The sequence below is a fragment of the Callithrix jacchus genome, chromosome 15, assembly GCF_049354715.1.
Source record: "Callithrix jacchus isolate 240 chromosome 15, calJac240_pri, whole genome shotgun sequence".
Taxonomy (NCBI): domain Eukaryota; kingdom Metazoa; phylum Chordata; class Mammalia; order Primates; family Cebidae; genus Callithrix; species Callithrix jacchus.
In genome coordinates this window covers 51,708,476-51,727,599 of record NC_133516.1, presented here as the reverse complement: position 1 = coordinate 51,727,599, position 19,124 = coordinate 51,708,476, and the positions used below count along the sequence as shown (strand labels likewise).

Below are 19,124 nucleotides of genomic sequence, written 5' to 3'. Positions count from 1 at the left end.
ATTTGTCAACAACATGGGAGGTTTTCATGTTAAAGAAACACACTGCAACAGATAAGGAAAAGAAGGTTTAGACTAAGTCACTTGCCCAAGTTTAGCTAAGGTCAGAGCTAAGAGTCAAGGGAAGGAAGGAAGGAGAGGGAGGGAGGGAGGGAGGGAAAGAGGGAGGGAGGGAGGGAGTGAGAGAGGGAGGTAAATAGGGGAGGGGATGTTAGTTTCTGAAGAGGTATTCTCCAAGTATGGAAAAAGAGGAAAATGAGATAAAAATGTTCAAAACACACACACACACACACACACACTCTCTCTCTCTCTCTCTCTCTCTCTCTCTCGCTCTCGCTCTCGCTCTCGCTCTCGCTCTCTCTCTGCACATTCTCTCCTAAGGAGAGAATTAAAATCAGTATTAATATGTAAACTAAAGGAAAGTGAGCAAAATATTTATAGAAGTGAATCACATTGTAAATTCCCCTTCTCCTGTCCTTAAACCTTCTGACCAAACATAAAAAGCATCCTTAACCTTTATTTGTTTTCTGCTTCATAAAAGAAAGAAAATAAGAGCTATAGAACATTCTGTGACCAAAAGTTGTGCCAGAGATAAATTTTAATATTAGGAATTTAGCGTACTTGAGAACTAAATATTTAATATAGACTTTCAGACATTTGTGTAAATAAATTCATGGCAGTTTAGTTGACATCCTCACCACCTATTCTGAATAAGTCTGTGCTCAATCTCTACTCAAAAGACCTTCAGAAAAGTTTCAGAAACGTAGTAAGTGATAGCCAGGATTAATATTATTATTATAATTGGCAAAACACACTTAGACAAAATAATAGCATGTCTAAAAAAGAGGTTTTTCTCAACTCACCTGTTGCCACCCTGAAGGAGAAACTGGTGACTTCAGCTATAGAGGAACTGTTAAGTATTATATACAACCATGTTCTTTATCATGACAACTGTTTTATGTATCTAACACTTAAAACAAGCCTAATGTTTATTTCAAGGGCTTTTAAAGTCCTTTGTCACCTTCATCTTATCACAAATAAAACTTCAGTTGTCTGTAGGTGGGCGATTCTCCAGGAAAAAGGAGACAGTTCATTAAAAGTCAAGGCTAGGAGTGAAGTCTGAGACTACTCAGATGGGGAAACCTCAGCCCAGAAAGGCAACTTCCTCAGGGTCACACTACAGGTCCATGCAGAGGCATGTTTGATTTCATGGTTGCAGTATCAATTGTAAAGTAGTGAACTTTGCAAGACTGGTTGGAGAGAATGACCTCTGGGCTTTTCTGAAGGTAGTATATATAATGGAAGTAAGATAAATGGTTTAACAGCAAAAATAAAGGTCAGCAAGTAGTTGGCACTGACTACAGAACAGTCAAGGTGACATATTTCTAAAAGGTAAAAAAATAAATAAATAATAAAAAATTAAACCTCTACCATAAATTATAAGAGATTGGGGGTGGTGGAGTTGGGGTAGCTCAGTACAGTCTTTCCTTTTTTTTTTTTTTTTTTGCGATGTACTTTTGCTCTTGTTGCCCAGACAGAAATAAAATGGCATGATCTCAGCCCACTGCAACCTCTGCCTCCCAGGTTCAAGCGATTCTCCTGTCTCAGTCTCCCGAGTAGCTGGGATTACAGGCACCTGTCATCATGCCTGGTTAATTTTCATATTTTTAGTAGAGATGGGGTTTCACCATGTTGGTCAGGCTGGTCTTGAACTCCTGACCTCAGGTGATACACTTGCCTCGGCTTCCCAAAGTGCTAGAATTACAGGCATGAGCCACTGCGCCGGGCCAGGACTGTACAGTCTTAGACCAAGAAAAATAAATGGACATATCATATAAGGAAAAAGTAAAGTAATTTCAAAGCAAATGAGTCAAAACACTTAGAGACTAGATAAAAATGATTATTCAGTTTCATTAGCAATGAAAACACTCTGAACACAAATCATTTGTTTTCATCAGTTGACTGGTTCTGCAATGTAAGTCCTGTGACTTAGGGGTGAAAGACTGTGATTAAAAGTATTTTGCACTTTTACTTGCCCCAAAATAATAAGGCTTTCAAAAGTGAACAGTTAATGAAATCATATATGGTCACTCCTAGAACCAAAATTGTTGGCTTTTCAGCTTATAAGTGAAAACTTAATTTCAGAATCAAGAAACATTTTGATAGCCAGATGTCTATTAATTTTTCTTGAAACTTTAACCCCAATTTTACCACTTTCCACAGAATTTTCTATACGTAAGGATTTAACAGCTGCCTAATTTGGCTGTCAATCATCAAAACAACATCTAAGACTTCCGTGTAGTGGATGTAACTTGGAGGAAAGTTAAAACTGTGGTCAAGCATCTTACTACTCCTTGTCTCCCAAAAAAATACTGTTAGAGGATTCTACATTGCCAGGCAGTTTTTAAGAATTAAAATTCCTTGCTGCTGCAATGTAATTCAACAGTAACTGATTAAAAGAATCTTAACACATCTGAGGCACTCTAGAGATATTAATTGTAGATCATAGGTAGAATCAACTTTCCTGACCTTTTACCAAAGTATTAACCTTTTAATCACTTTTCAAGAACCCATTATGTGGCTCAATGACTGTGGACTAGGTGTCTCTGATTGATATGCTGATGACAATATCAGCATTAAAAAGTATTGTGCTGGCACCACCATGCTAAGTTCTTTGCAAGCATCAGGTCACTTACTCTTCAGAGCAACCTTATGATCCAGGGACCTTTATTACCTGTGTTACACAAACAAGGGAATTCAGGTTGAGAAAACATATACACACTACCCATCTAACTCCAGAGCCCATGCCTTTCAACACTGCAACCAGATAGCAGGTATAGGCATAATCACATGCCTCTGGGCAGTAGTTCTTTGAATGAATTTTAATGAAAAATGCAAATCCTAAGAGAAAAGCAAAGTTGGTCTAGGAAACGAGGTTCATGATCCAGTGCAGAGGTCCCCAGGGGGTATCTTAGGATGGTTTCTCCTTTTCTCCTCTTACTAGGTAGACTGTAAGCACGAAAAGGAGGTAAGAAGGGGAGAAGGTGATCAGTTTCTTCTGGCAGAAGAAAAGTACACTTCATGGCTATATATGAGCCAGACCTCATCTAAGGCTGGACTTGGTCAGCATGCTGGACGTGCATGTTAAGGACTCCAGCATTAGAAAGAGTTGATCTTTCCCGTGGAGCTTCCTAAAATGACCATTTGTTTTATTTCAACAGGCAGGGCAGGCTGGCCACATGCGCTGGATATACTGCCTTCAGGCAGAAAACTAATACCAGAAAAGAAAAGAGAAAGGAAGAAAAACACTTTCTCTTGATGTCAATGCCCCAGTGTAAAAGACAAAGCCAAGACTATAGCCACGTCAGTAGAAAGACCTTTGATGTCAGAGACAGACCATCAAGGGCCTGCTGCTTGGGAAATTACAGATGTCAGGGGTCTGCAGACTCTGAAAGGGCCATTTTGTGCTGCTATTTATCTAAATCCAGTTTTTTAAAAAGAGTAACTTCTAAAAGTGGAATTTAAATAACCCTTGATAGCTAAAAAACATTTACTAAAGAAAAGTGGCTTTTTTCTTCAGAGGAGCAGGCAAGACAGGGCAAAGACAATGTTTATGGCAGCAAAAATACTGTGTATGATACTATAATGGTGGATACATGTCATTACATATTTTCCCAAATTCATTGAATGCACAAAACCAACAGTGAACACTAATATAAAGTATGAATTTTGGGTGAAAATGGTATGTCAATCTAGGTTACCTGATGGAAGCAAAGGTACTACCCTGGGGTTAGAAGCTGTGCATATGTATGGACCGGGATTAACGGGATATCACTCTACCTTCCTATCAATTTTGCTGTGAACCTAAAGCTGCTCTAAAAAATAAGGTCTAAAAAATAAAAAATATTATTTTTAAGTAGCTTTCAATTTTAAAAGCTTTCATTTTTAAAAGTCAAGTATTTCAAGGCCCTATCTGATTAGGAGTTGTGCTTTGGTTTTTATTGGTCAGGAAAATCCCTAAATATAAGAAAAAAAATGAAACAGAACTCTGATATCAATTTTACTTTATTACAGCGACACCTACATTCATTAGTAAAAGAAATGCATAGTACATATAAAGCAAGTCATTTTAGAGTTTCTTATTATCTTGTCCTCAGTTCACCTCCTCAAGACTTAACAGACTTAATCTATTTTTAGCAATTTTGCATAAATATATGCATATAATAGAAGTACCACATGTACAAACTACCCTAAATAGCTATTAGATATTTTGCATCTTCCACTGAGCAACTCAAGGCAACATTTCCTTCGCCTGTCTTACTCTTTCCCTTTCTTCTCCAAGTGTTTGCCCACTGTCCCACCATTGGAGATTCACCATAACTTTTTACATGTTAAGGGATCTCAGAGGCTCTACAGTAAAGAAATTTATTTGACTTTATTTGCATCTGCATATCCCAATTTTTCTTACATTTCTTACAAATGAACTTCCAGGTTTCTACAGCAGTGATTCTCAAACCTGAGCATACTTTACAATTTTTCAGAAGGCTGGTTAAAACACAGATTAATGAGCCCCACCCGCAGAGTGTCTGCTTCAGTAGGCCTGGGATAGGCACAGGGAATCTGCATTTCTAACGAGGTCTCAGGTGCTGCAGTGGCTACCAGTTCCAGATCACACTTTGAGAACCCCTGAATTGCAGAATACTTACCACCACTGGAGGTTAAGTTCTAAAACCTTAGCTTCATGTCAAACTACTGAACAGAGACTCTATATCAAAATTAAATGTCTTGTCAGAATATTTGTCTTCCCTCTCTATGAGACACTGGGAAGTCCTATGTATCAATAAAAATGGGCACAATTACCCATATTCATAACATTGTATTATGAGTTCTATCAAGATCATTCTAATTAACTAGTTGAAAAAATTCTTTAGGTATGTGATTTTAAAACAAACCTGGAAAACGGAAATCAACTTTGCAGTGACTTGAATGTTTATTAAGATACATTAACAGAAGATGTTAAGAAAATATTAAAATAGGCAGGATATGGTGGCTCATGCCTGTAATCCCAGCACTTTGGGAGGCCAAGGTGGGTGGATCACAAGGTTAAGAGATCGAGACCATCCTGGCCAACGTGATGAAACCCCATCTCTACTAACAATACAAAAATTAGCTGGGCATAGTGGCACACCCCTGCAGTCTCAACTACTTGGGAGGCTAAGGCAGGAGAATTGCTTGAACTTGGGAGGCAAGTTTGCAGTGAGCTGAGATCACACCACTGCACAACAGCCTGGCGACAGAGTGAGACTGTCTCAAAAAAAAAAAGTAAGTATTAATATAAATAATAGAGACTCAGAAAATAGATCTGACTCCAAACTAAGGAAATCATGAAATCTGATAATGTGAGGATTTTCTTTCTGGAAATCATAGCATAGTTAACATTTTTGCTCCCTTGGCTTTCTTGCTTTTTGTAATTGCACAAGAATGCGACTTTATAGGCTTTCAGTATTATATGAAGAACACATTAAACCTCTCTAACACAGTTTACTAATTCCAATATAATTGATTCGTTGTTTGCATTGGGAATGAAAAGGTGACTAACAAAATATAAATTATCACTTAGGTATTATTTTCGGTTTAATAAGTGGTTGAAAATTACTATCAAACAGAAAACTTGGGTGCCCAGTGAATTAGAAAAGAATTGTTTCATTGCATTATGAGCTGTGCTATAATTTCCTAAAAATATACTGGAAGTTAACTAAGAAAGAAAATTGCCTTAGAGACATGAGCACAAATAAAAATCATATATAAAACCACCACCAAAAAAAAAACAAAACCCAGTTTTCAATATCCTTCATGTTAATTAATCTACTATGTAATGTATGGTAAAGAACAACATACAATTAACTAATCTCCTTGTCCCCTAATATTTGTTTCACATCAAGTACATTGGTTAAATGCCTATATATTTGCAAGATTTTAGACACCTTTAACATGCTGGACAGGTGCTATGTAAATGTGATATGTGTAGGTTTGAAAAGAACCTGGACTGAGAGTATGAGTAAGACGCGTGACTAACAAGTCAAGGGCTGTCACCATGCTTGAGTCTGAAAGGAAGGCTCTTGGCAGAGATGAGTCAAAATGCCATGTTACCGAGGGTGACTCTTTGCTGCTTTCTGCTATAAGAGGCTGTTTTTGACAGGAGATATCAACCATACATAAGATATATTGGCTAACATGGGCTCCAAATAATGAGCAAGAAAATAATGACTAATTTTTTTGTGTATTTTCTTTGGGGCAGGCAGTAGGAAGGCAGTAATATTATATAGATACAATAGTGGCATATGAAGATGGCAACTTGGAGATGATAATTTCTATATGCATGCAATTAATAATTATAAATCATTATGTGATTTATTATTACCAACAGTAGAGCAGAATCCTTTCTCAAGCACTTTGCATCTACTTGGCACTACGCTAATGCCTTCGTTCTGTGCTGTCCAAAGCAAAAGCCACAAGTCATGTGTGGCCACTAAGCACTGGAAATGTAGTTTGTTCAGCTCGTTCAGCCTGAACTTTTTATATTATTTAATTTAAATCTAAATTTAAAGACATATTCCACTTATTTATCAGAAATATTTTGAATATGTTTGAAACAAGTTAGGTATATGAATCTAACTTTTTCAATTATACATCTTCTAAACTCTAAACATAGATCAAGTAAATTTTCTGATGAAAATTTAGTGTCCAAATTGGGGATGTGCTGGAGGTATAAAATACAAATGCGATTTTAAAGACAGCACAAAGACTTAGAAAAAAAGTGTGAAAATATCTTGTTAATTTTTATACTGATTACATGTTGAAGTGATATTTTAGATAGGTTAAAATACATTAAAATGTTTACCTGTTTTTTGTTTTTTACTGTTTTTAATGAGAGTACTAGAAATTTTAAATTTATGTACTTGGTTCATATTCTGCCTCTATCGGACAGCACTGCTTTTGTGTATTATCTTATTTAACTCTTACAGAAACTTTCCAGGGCAAGTACTATATTATATCCATTTTATAGATGAGGACACTGAGTCCCCAGAGAGAACAGGAAACATGCCCGAGTTTACAAAGTTTTATCAGAGACAGCCTAATCGTAGATTTTGAACAGGGATGCTGATTAAGGTTGTATCTCAAAGCATAATGAGGTCCGTTGGTTAGCATTAATGGGAATCTGGCATTCAAATTATAACATACTACAGTGCTTGGATACCAAGGCTAAGAGGCTGAAGTCATGAGGTTCTGTGCTTCTCATAAATTCAATCTTTTAAGATTAACCTGGCTGCGATCAATATCACCAAACATTTAACAATGCTAAAAAAACAAAAAACAAAAAAAAAGACCCAAAGGCTATTACTACAGCCTGTCTTACCAGACGAAGGATTCAAATTAAATTCCATCAAATCACACTGAGCCAATACACTTTGACAAGTACTTCACATCCCAAACCTCTAAGAGCCTGGATTTTTCTGTTTTTTGTTTTAAACTTGTTCCCCCTTTCTCTTCACCAAGACACACAAAAAAAGCCCAGTAAAATGCTGAATGAGGCAAAAGAAAATGCAACAAAGTTAATAGGGGGGCCATAGACGGCCCTTCAGAATTTGTAAAAACACAAAAACAACAGGGCGCGTTTCCATCACTGCACAATATTGCTTTTGTTTAAGAGCCAAGTCCCAGTCTTGAAACGTGTGGGTAATAAATCAGCAGGCATTATTTTAAATCAACCGGTTTTATAAAATAAGCCAAGAGTTGAAAGAGGCAGGACTAATTACCAACATTCCTTGATGAATTACTTAGCGGCGTGTGCTAAGTCAATGTACGTCTAACGTCTTGATCCCCAATTTTATCCCGTACTTATTTCCCAGGAGGTAAAAAGAACATGTGGCTAATTAAGGCACCGATCTCCACCGCCAGAAGTACTCAAGGTAAGATTTCTGTCAAAAAAAAAGAAAGAAAGAAAGAAAGAAAAAAAAAACCGAAAAGGTTCTTTGCCTGGTACTTATTAATCTAATTTTTACTACTTCATTAGAAAAACAGAGCTAATCTTGTCACCTTTAGGCAGTCTGAACTACCATGCAGTGTTCAGAAAAAATGTTACATATTTGTAATTTAGCCAATAAGAATTTCTTAAGCCTTTCCTAACCAGCAGGAATGTCTCTGGTTTGTCACTTCCAATTAAGTCTCAACAAAATTTCCAGCCCCTAAATTTTAATTATACAAAACACAGGGCCAACAGGGGAGATTACAACAGAGTTATGCATGGTAGTAAGGTATTAGAAATCTGAATTTTGCTTTTCACTTTGGGCCTCTTAACTACTTTTAAAAATTATTTCCCGATTGGGTGATTCAAATCCTTTTGCTCACTTTTAATTTTCAGGATCCCTACATCTTGTTATCTTTCTTCTAGGAAAGACCACTAGAGTTACATAATGTGTCTAAGTCTAGTAAACTCACCTGACAGAAGAACTGTGCTCCTCAAAAAGTTGTGGGTGACTCTTAAATAAAATGCATTAGAAATATCACTTTACATAAAGAATGCATGCCTATGCTTTCCTAGAAAAAAATCATAATAATAATGATAAAGCCTTTGACCACCAACACTTCCAATCCCAATACTCATTCCAGAGACAGCCAGTGGAAACAATGGTATAGATTCATCTTGACCCTTTTCTAGGATAGTCCCTATTTTTTAAAAGAGTAATTCAAACAATTCCTTTTTTAAGACCATTCTCTCCTTTAACAGCCCCCTTCTTTACCTGATTCATATGCTCCAATTTTGATTCATTTCCTTTTCATAAAGTTATAAATTACTAAACAAAAAAAGCCTAATTTTATAAATAAGATCTGAATAACTGGTATATTATCCGGAGCTAAATTTTTTTAAGTTCAAACTGATTCTCAAGGAAGTCAATAAAAAGAGACACATTCAGGGCAAGAGCCAATATTCTAGTACTGATTGCAGTTATAAGCTTGAGTGAAGCCGCTGTACAGATTTACATATTTTTAACACAGATCACACTCACCGATTTTAGAACGAAGTTAAAATTAGATTTTGCTTACACACGTCCACAGTCTCTGTTCAAAAGCGTACTTATTAAAGGGTCTTTCAAACTAAGTGGTCTTTCAAAGCTAAGTCCTTTCTTTAATTGTTGGGATTACGTAAGCAATATTTGTGAAAGAGACTCATGACCTTCTTCAATATAGTAATGTAAGATTTATAACCACCAACATTTACTTAAAAGCAAATAGAAAAACAACCAGAACTGAAGTTCCAGTTGTTAAGTGATAAAATATGTCAAGAGCTCTAATATGACAGGGCATATGGGGGAAGGAAAAAACAAAAATCCAACCATAATTTCAGAAGAAAATTGATATCAAAAGTGTCTGGGTTAACCAAATTATTTCAAAAATAACTTAAAACAATACAAATATGTTAGTGAAATACTCAGAACTATCAAGCATATGAATTGTAATAGCATGAACCATCAAGATCTTTAGAATATAAGTGACTTGAGTTATTATTTTTGGGTGTTGTTACAGAAACTTTCACTGTAGTGCTTTTTAACCCATGATGATGACTATCACTAAAGCATAAATTACTATGGGGGCCAATGTAGACAGGAAGTCTTTTTATATAATAAAAACACATCCAGTTCTTTCATCTGGCGAATTGTGGAGACTCGTGAGGATATTTTAACTATTTAATAAGGAAGCCCCTTATTAATTCAAATGTTTAAGATCATGTATCTTTCTGTTAAGCCTGTGAGACTCCTCTATAGTTTCTCTTTCACCTCCCATTTTGCTCTAATATATTCTGTTACTGGTGGATTCTTCAGAAATGTTTACAGAATCCCCTAAGCCCCAAAGAAATCATAGGTGACAGTAGGATGTGTGGTTGTAAGTAAATAAGGTAGCATGTGGAGTCCATGTAACCTACAGCCAGTGATAATCCTCTATGCCTCAGTTTCTCTATCTGGAAAATGAGGTTTATCCTACTTGTTTCCTTAGGTTACTAAAAGGATAAATGAGCTAAAAGACATGAAGTGTTCATCCCATCATTTAATACATCCTATAATTAATGTCCATGTTGTCAAGAAGGCACAATTGCCTTTCTTCCTCCAAGGTGCTTTAGGTAGCATCACATTCACATCAGTAATTACTTAAAAGTTTAAGGTATGGCTTGAAGCTCTGTAGTGAACATTTGCTGCAAGCCCCAAGCTACTGTGTCCTTTGAGAGGCTGAACATTGCTATCTCTCCCTCCTAACGTTTCTCAGGTCACTTCCTCCAGTAGAGGTACTACCACTAGTGGCCCATGGAGTTCAACTGCATGAGTTCAAATCCTGTCTGCATCACTTACTTGGGTGACTTTCTGGTAACCTACTTGAACCCTTTGTGAAAGTTCCTGCATCTATGAAATGGGGATGCTAATAATAACTACCTCACAGAGCAATGGTGAGATTAAATGAGTCAATACAGGTAAAGCTCAATGCTGGCACATGCTGATCATGACTGTTCTTATAACAGCTCTCCCGGGGAGACACAGACCAGCCAAAATATAGGCATCACATCTACAGGAGCCTCCATAAATGGTCCCTAAGAAAAACACAAAAGGTTGGGAAAGATGCTGGTTCCTCTGCAGGAATGTTTCTCAATCTTTTATTCATTAGTATCCCAATAAAACACCTTTTTAGACATTTTTCCCCTAATTGCTTCTCCTTTATTCCCATCACCATCAAATTTTAAAAGACACATATACTGTTTATCTGTTTTTGTACTGGGGCTTTGGAAGTTTACAAACCATTATAATATCTAAGACTTTTTTGTCCTCCAGCAATCCATTTTTGCCCTCCTGTGGGAAGTGATTCCACCCCTGTTGAGGACGAATGCTCTACTGGTTTCATCACATTAAAAAAGAAATTACGGGCTAGGCATGGTGGCTCATGCCTGTAATTCCAGCACTTTAGGAGGTCCAGGTGGGCAGATCACAAGGTCAGGAGTTCGAAACCAGCCAGCCTGACCAACATGGTGAAACCCTGTCTCTATTAAAAATACAAAAATTAGCCAGGCGTGGTCATGGGTGCCTGTAATCCCAGCTACTCAGGAGGCTGAGGCAGGAGAATCACTTGAACCCCGGAGGCAGGGGTTGTAGCGAGCCAAGATCACACCACTGCACTCCAGCCTGGGTGACAGAGCAAGACTTGGTCTCAAAAAAAAAAAAAAAGGAATTACCATTTCAGAGCCAGATGACACTAGGCCCACTCCAATATTTAGCCCTCACTTCTAGGCCCCAGACCTTAATATGTTCCTTACGATACTCCCTTTACCTCCAGCAGTATGGAATTATGAGAACTGTAAATGAAAGGAGACTGTACTTATCAGTATAGCCTCCTACAACAGGAGAAACAAGGAGGAGCCAAACAGATGTCTCTTCTCACAGGAACCCAAGGAATGAATTTAGGGACTGCAAAGAGGCTCATGGAGAAGACGGCAAAGATTCTCCTACTTAAAGAGGGGCACCATGCTGCATGTCAGCCAGCATTTCGTTACTAGTTACTAGTCAGGTATCTACCAGGTACATCAGACCTTATCCACAACCTGATAAAATCACACCCAGATTCTGTTGTACAAAACCCGATTCTGTTGTACCCTTCAGTTACATGAAAATGCCCTTGTGGTCATAAAGGGAGGAATCATTTCCATTTTGTACCAATATTGCCAAATACACTTGTAATGAGAGCTGAAATGTCAATGTTTTCAGAAACTGGGATTAATTCATAGGCTTAGCTGTGTAAAGGCTGAATATTTTGTTTCAGATAGTTGGTCCCATGGGTCTGCTCTTTTAAGTAGATGAAACCTAAAAATTTAAGCAAAGATTACTTTCTTCAGCCAACATTTCATTATTAGCTACTAGTCACTAAAAGCAGTGCAGAAAGAAAAACCAAGTTCAACATTAATCTACAAGCACTTACTGTGATTCTTGCACTTACTGCAATTCTTGCACTACTGAGCCTGTGTTAAGTTTGACTTTACCAAGTAAGACAACATTGTGGAGCACTTTCTTATGCCAGCACTGAGATCACTAAATCCTCACCCACAAGTGTTTATAAAGCAGCCTGGGAAGCAAAAGGGCTGCCACTCAGTGCCGTGCAAGCTGGTACACACTTGTACACTGAACCAATCAAACTGCTCTCAAGACACAGAGTGAGAAGTCCTTACTCCACATAGGGAAGACTGGAGCTTGAAGCAGAATTCTCAAAGTTAGAGACAATCCAGAAGGAAAATAAATTCTATTTATTTTGCTCCATTTGCAAACATGAACAAAGAAAAATAAAGGGTTTATATCTACCTGACAAAACCCGCCTAATATATTTCTTCAGACCTCGCTCCTATAAAAGGCAATTGGTGGCAGGGTTGGAAAACAGAAAATATCAGGAAGGCTGCACCCTAAACTGTTAACAGTAGTTCCTTCAAGGGAACATGATGGAAGGGAGGCAGTAGTAGGCAGGGTAAGATATTGAATTATTCTGCTGCATTGTTTAAATCTGTTAAAAGTTAACAAGTATTGTCTGCAACTTAAAAAAATCAATAACATGAGTTTTAAAGAGAGAGAAAATTACCTTACGTGTGACACTGAATGATTCAGATTCTGCAGGGAAATGAGGTTTCTGGGAGGATGAAGAGTTGTTTGTAGAGCCTGAAATCTGAGTCCCTTTCTCCCCCTGAAACACCAACATTGATTCAAAAACAAAAGGAACCAATATTTATGAATGATCCTTGAAATCAGGGCTGACAGGTTGTTTGTGTAAGTCACACTATAGGGGACATAAGTGTATGCTGGTCCATGTGTGAATGGCATGTGCTATTAGAAGAAATCTCAGACATAGCAGGTCTTCATCTTGTGAGAATAACACCTCTAGGAACAGATACCCTAACTGAAGGGACCAAGACAAGCTGATCTGAGACACACTACATCTGTTCTGGCTTCTTGCAGCCACCGTGATGCTATTTAGGATCTGTATTCCTGGCTAAATAAATCTGAAACAAAATCTAAGGGTAGGTTGTAGAAGAAGTATCTTCTGCCAATCTGTAGCCCACCAATCCACCTGTAACTCCACACACACATTTTCATGTTTCTGTGTTCTACCTAAAAAATAAATCACATCTTGAAAATTCTACTCCACACAGATTCCATAATTTACAGAGAAAGACCAGCAGTTCAGTCATCAACTCTTCCCCTCACTAGTGAAATACGGAATGTCATTTCTTGAAACAGGGTGACAAGGAGCAGGACTTCCAGCCCACTTCACTAGAATCTCAATCCAAACAAGAGGCAACTTTGATGAGATAACCACCAAATAAACACCCAAGTAAATTTAGTTTACAATGTAGAGGAGCCAGGAAAAGTGCTTCTGTATTTGACAAACAGCAAGCATCATCACTAATTACAGAGCAATTTGCCCAACTCTTGAGATGATTTGGAGAAAAGGGAAAATTTAAAAATAAATTTCTTCAAAGTACTTGAGAAATACCCTAAAGTAAAAAAAAAAAAAAAATCTTTTCTTTTTAAAATGCACATAACCTTTCTCTTAAGCAGAACAGAAATATTCAATGGACAGTCTGTTCCAGAGAAGACACTTTGCCTTTGCCTTTGAAATTTTAAATTTCAAGGTGAAAGGAAGGGAGGGAGAGAGAGTGGTAGTGGGGAATCCCTTGGCAACTCCCTTCAGATTTCTGAATAGAGAAAGATTTTCAAGCTGTAAACTAACGTTTTGAAGCTACCAACTGTCAGAGTCCATGTTGGGAAGACAGTGGGGAAAGAAATCCTGATGAATTGTCAGTCCAGGATGAGAGCAACCAAGTGTTTTTATAATTCATCAAAGTCAGAGAGACAAAACCATGAAAGCAGATGAATGATGACTACACAAATTATTAACTCGGTGGTTTGTAACATGATGCTTTAGCATAAGGCTGAACTAGTCTACAGGTCTTTCCACAGAAAAAAAGGTACATCAAATTTCAAACTTCAGCTTTGTATCACTTGCATGTCAACAAAACCCACCTGTGGAAGAAACTGATTCCATTAATGGTTCTTGATGACTTTTTTTGTTGTTGTTAATTCACAATTCAAAATACAAAGTGTATTCACCACTATAAAAAATGTATTATGCACTCCAGGTGTTGGTTAATTTACAGTAAAAGAGCATCCTTAAATTACAATACCCAATTGGGTAAGATTGTTCTTAAGAAACTTGGAGAATATCTTTGCTATGTAAATATACAGCAATATGACCAATCATTCCATGTCCACCAAAATGAAAATCAATGTGGAGAAAAATTCATATATTATTAAATCAATATAGAAACTAGAGGCTAATCCTACAAAGATTCATGAACTTACTCACTGCACAATGACCATGTGTTGAGGAATTAGTGACGCAGATTTTCTCCCTCTAACCACAAATCTGACTAGTCCTAAGTTTACCAGATGTCAGTAATTTTTAAACATGCCTTATAAAGCTTCATATTTTAAATTTAACTCTGCCAAAGAAAGGGATTAACCTGAAAACATTGCTTTAGCTTTTTGAAATCAGTCATTCATCCAGATAGTAGAATGTTAGTAACTGAACTTTGGGAGTGTATGAAAACTAAACTATGACCTTTCTTCTTTCAGGTTCTTACAAACAAGTTGGGAGATGGAGAGATTTAACCAGAGTCTTTAGTGCATGTTAGTGTGACTAACTGCATACATCTACCTCCACTGAGAAGTAGGTATGTTCTGTTTTAGCACTTTAAACCTTTAAAAATTAAATGAATTTGCCCAGGCTATACTATGAGAAAATATTTATTCAATATAATCTATATCATAATGCACTCAATTTGTATACTTGGTATTACCAATCTTTGAAAATATATATTCATGGAGAAATAAATGGTCCAAGATTAAGCATATTAACTGTTTTGCTATTAACCATTTACTTTATAAAACTATGCTTATAATTTAAAAACCATAAAAAAGAAAAAAACCACCTTTCTCTCACTTACCTTTCTATAATGTTTCATAATACTTTTATACACAAAATTTTGAAACTATGCCAACTATTTCTATGAAGTCCTAAGTCTTTAAGTATCTGAAGCAATCACTTATATGATATTCTTTTAAAATGTTATTTTATTTTCTTAAAATATCACCTTAGTGAAATAATATATTCTTATTTGTTTCTTAATTGAAGGATACTAAAATTTGCCTAAATTGCTATCAAACTTAACCATATAGCTATGCCAATAATTCTTTATTTTTATTTATATGACATAGTTTGCTAGTTTTTATAGCTGAAGTATAAAAAAGCAAAAGTTAAACAGACATGAACTCTATTCAGTATAAAAGAGAAATTTACCAAATACTTATTTTTAGTGAGACTCTGTCTTCCAGTTGTAACAATTCGTTTGTGCTTTAACTTTGACATTTTTCTGGCATACCTAAGTTAGGGGTTGCAACTCAATCCAGTGTTACCAGGACACAACAACATATAAAAAAATTGGTACGTTATTCAAACAACTTAATATAGATTTCAATTTTAATCATTTTCAAAACTAATATATTTAAAGTGATAAAAACATTTAGAAATTATGCACATTTTAAAGATAATCAGAAAACGATGTTTCAACACATTTGCATTTGGGAAATTTCCTCTCTAACAGTTGTAGCTGCCTTAACAGGAATATTAATTTTAATAAATATACTTTAACATGGCATCAAACATTACCTTCAATTGGATATAAACCACTACTAGCCCAAATCCACATCAACTCTTCCAAAATTTTCCCTTGAAATTTAAAAAGTAAACTATCATGATGAATAAAATAGACATATTTCTCCACATCTTATTACTATTTAATTCATACAATTTTAAATAACCTAAGGTATACACAAAACAATTACACCCGTGCAGGCATGAGACAACTTAAATCTTAAATAATACTTAAATTTGTAAAAACTCAAATAGTGATCATCAATTTTCATGCAAGCAAAACAGAAAGATTCAATGCATCAATTCCAAAGAGAAAATATTAGATTAATTGAGGAGTTAAAAAAAAGAGGAAAAAATCCATTAATTGTGGCCATATCCAGAATTTCAAACAATCACATTAGAGTAAAATTTTTTGCTAAACCATTTGGCTCTTTTTTGCCCTAACCCAATTTCAGTTGGTTTCTTCATCTGAGTTCCATTATTTCATCACCACATTTAAAGTCTTCGTACCTAAAACGTAACTGACTCTTGATTTGTTTTTTAAAGAACCTCTTTCCTACTTCCTGGTAAGGTTCACAGATTGATCCTGATTATAACACATCATCTCTCTATTTACTTTAATAGTAAACTTTAAATAGCGGGAGACGTTTTTTCTCTGCACATGAATGAATGCAAAAACCAATAATGAATCACTGGCCTGTAAAGTTCACATTGTTTAATGAACAGTAACGCTTGAGACTTTTCAGAATGAATCAAGTATGTGAGTAGATAATAAAATAAAAAAATTTAAAATAAGGAAGTTCCCCTACTTTCAACTTTCCTTGAATCAGTCATATTTAGGAACTGAAATGTTTATCCTTAAACAAGGAGTATCTCCCTATGTGATGTGGAAGACACATGTGTGAGATGGAATTCTATTCTTAGACTTGTTACAATTTTCCCTAGTAATTAGGAAGCTATATGTCCCTAATAGAATGATGCTAACAAGCTCCTGCAGTTTCTACTCTAGCAAGAAATCAAAGAGACCCAAAGCAGACAACTCACTTCAGTAAAAGGATTATGCAGTCTGGTTATTAAAGCGCAGAAAGCTCTTCTTCAGTCTTATATCTGAAGAGCTTTCTAAAAGAGTCAGATTCTACAACCAATATTACATACTAAATAAAAAGAAAATTAAAGAGTGGCTATGGAAGGTATTTAAGAAAAAATATTTAAGATACACAAGTTATTAGAAGAGGCCCATCTCAGATAACTCTTACATTTTGAAACTTTCCCAAAGAAAGATGTCATTACAACAAACACTTGCAATTTCTCATGGAATGTTGACTCTTTTCCACCATTTATTGAGTGTTACTATTACAGCTACAATGCGTCTGCATCCTTCTTTTAAAATGTAAAGCCATGTAAAAATTAAGGGAGTTGGAGCTTTCAAATATAATTATGATGGGCCAGTCTAACGAAATACACATTCAGATATACAAAACACCTAGCAAATGGAAAATAGAAGAGAGTTTGGTCTAACCAACCAGAGCGACACTCACTTACCTTAAGGACTTCCATCGGCACCTGGGTGGCAGAGGGAAGGGTGGTGGGCACACTGACGTTTATGGCTGGTGTCTGACTCACGGGCACTCTCTGTTGCATGAACTGGGCCGCCTGCAGCTTCTGCTGCTGCTCCCTGCGCTCCTGCTCCTGCATCTGCTCACGCATGAGTTGCTGGCGTAGCAAGATGCGTGATGTCATACTGGAGGAGCTTATCGGAGGCTTGGAGGCCCCAGGATGCTCCGCGGAACTGCTGTGGGAAAACCAAAAGGCATACATTTAGTTTCCTAATGAGACCCTCCGTTTGCACTTTGGGGTATCCTAAATTGCACCAAACTATAAAATGAGTCTGTGCAAATATAATCAAGTCACAGAATGGTACTCCACATAATTGAAAATCAAGAGGTGACAGGATTTAAGTCATTAGTAGTTGAATTAAAATAAGTCAGCTTGATTGCATCTAGGCATTTTTATCAGGCGGCTTAATTTTTTTTTTGACATTTTATGCTGCACACTACTCATCACCACCAAATATAGCGCCGCCATATGCACTGCCAAGAAGGAAAGCATCTTAATGGCACCCAAATTTCCACATTTAAAAATAAATTGCTTGATTTGCTTTTTTGTACAACTGAATCTAACCAAATAACTACTCCTACATGTTATCTAAGTTCTTTGAAGATGCCTAAAATGTTTACTAACATGGAATTGATTAAAGCAAAGGTGAGCTTTGCCAAGAGGAAATTTTTCTAAGTTATGAGAAGTAAAAATAATTAATGAAGGAAGCATTTGGGCCAGAATGTTAACACTGAGCTCAACCTCAGTCTTTGGGCAAGGGGGCAGAAGACAAGCTGGTCTGACAAGCCAATACTTCTCTGCCTGGTTTTCTTTGTGCCGTCTTTTCTTCTGATTCACCTTGGCATGCCCTCTACTATGTTAGTATGTGTTCTCCGTGCACTCCCCATGAGGACTACTTCTAATGGTTTTGGTATTCACTCTACCCAAAATTATTTAAAATGCTGAAACTCTACTCACAAATTAAAAAGAAACGACTTTCTAATTTTCCTAAATATGGTTTTCCAGCTCTATGTTATCAAGTTATTAAACCTCTTTCTGCCTTTGTTACCATATCTGGAAAAGAAGGATAACAATAGTTTTCTACCCACTTACCATTTAAAATTTCTATTGTGTCATGTATGTTTTAAAGCCCTACTTCCTAGGGATTTGGGGGGATCAAATAAAACAAGGCACATAAATCCCCTAGCACAGTGAGTACCATATAGTACAGCCTCAACAAATGTTTGCTTTCACTATTATTATATCTAGAAAATGTTTCATTGTTCATTTCTCTTTATGTGTTTTTTTTAACATATCTGTTTAGGTCAACAGTTCAAAGCCTTAGCACCTGGAACAGAAGAAAAGGAACATTTGAGAAAATATTCACTCTTGAGAAAGTCACGCTTCAAGGTAAGTATTTATACTTTGAACATCCTTCCTTGAGTGTAAACTCCAGTATTATATTTTATCTTCGAATACAAGGTAAAATAAAGCCTTAATATCATTGACCATCTTCACGAACTTCTTAAAGACAAAAACTTCAAACTCGGAAGGTAACAAAATGCTAGGCGATGAAGAAGTGTTGGTTCTACCCTCACAGTATCCCAGAAACACTACACAATAACAATTTAACAGTTCACTTATTTTCACAACAGGAAATCAGTTCAGTAGATTGTCAGAGAATCATAATGTAACATGATGCAGCCATTCAAAACAGTGTAAAAATATATTTACTG

The 19,124-nt window shown here is 36.3% G+C and overlaps 1 protein-coding gene across 19 annotated transcripts in view; it reads right to left on the bottom strand.

The window, feature by feature from the left end:
* Nucleotides 1-19,124, bottom strand: part of MITF (melanocyte inducing transcription factor) — a 230,986-nt gene that overhangs the window by 66,709 nt on the left and 145,153 nt on the right. For 13 of the 19 annotated variants that reach the window (XM_008982006.4, XM_002758544.6, XM_008982009.4 and 10 more), the window contains exon 2: nucleotides 17,335-17,584. In XM_008982006.4, the coding sequence (XP_008980254.1) occupies nucleotides 17,335-17,584 (250 nt within the window). The remainder of the gene's footprint in view (nucleotides 1-17,334; nucleotides 17,585-19,124) is intronic. The other 6 variants (XM_035276092.3, XM_035276093.3, XM_078351468.1 and 3 more) reach the window with 1 other exon arrangement.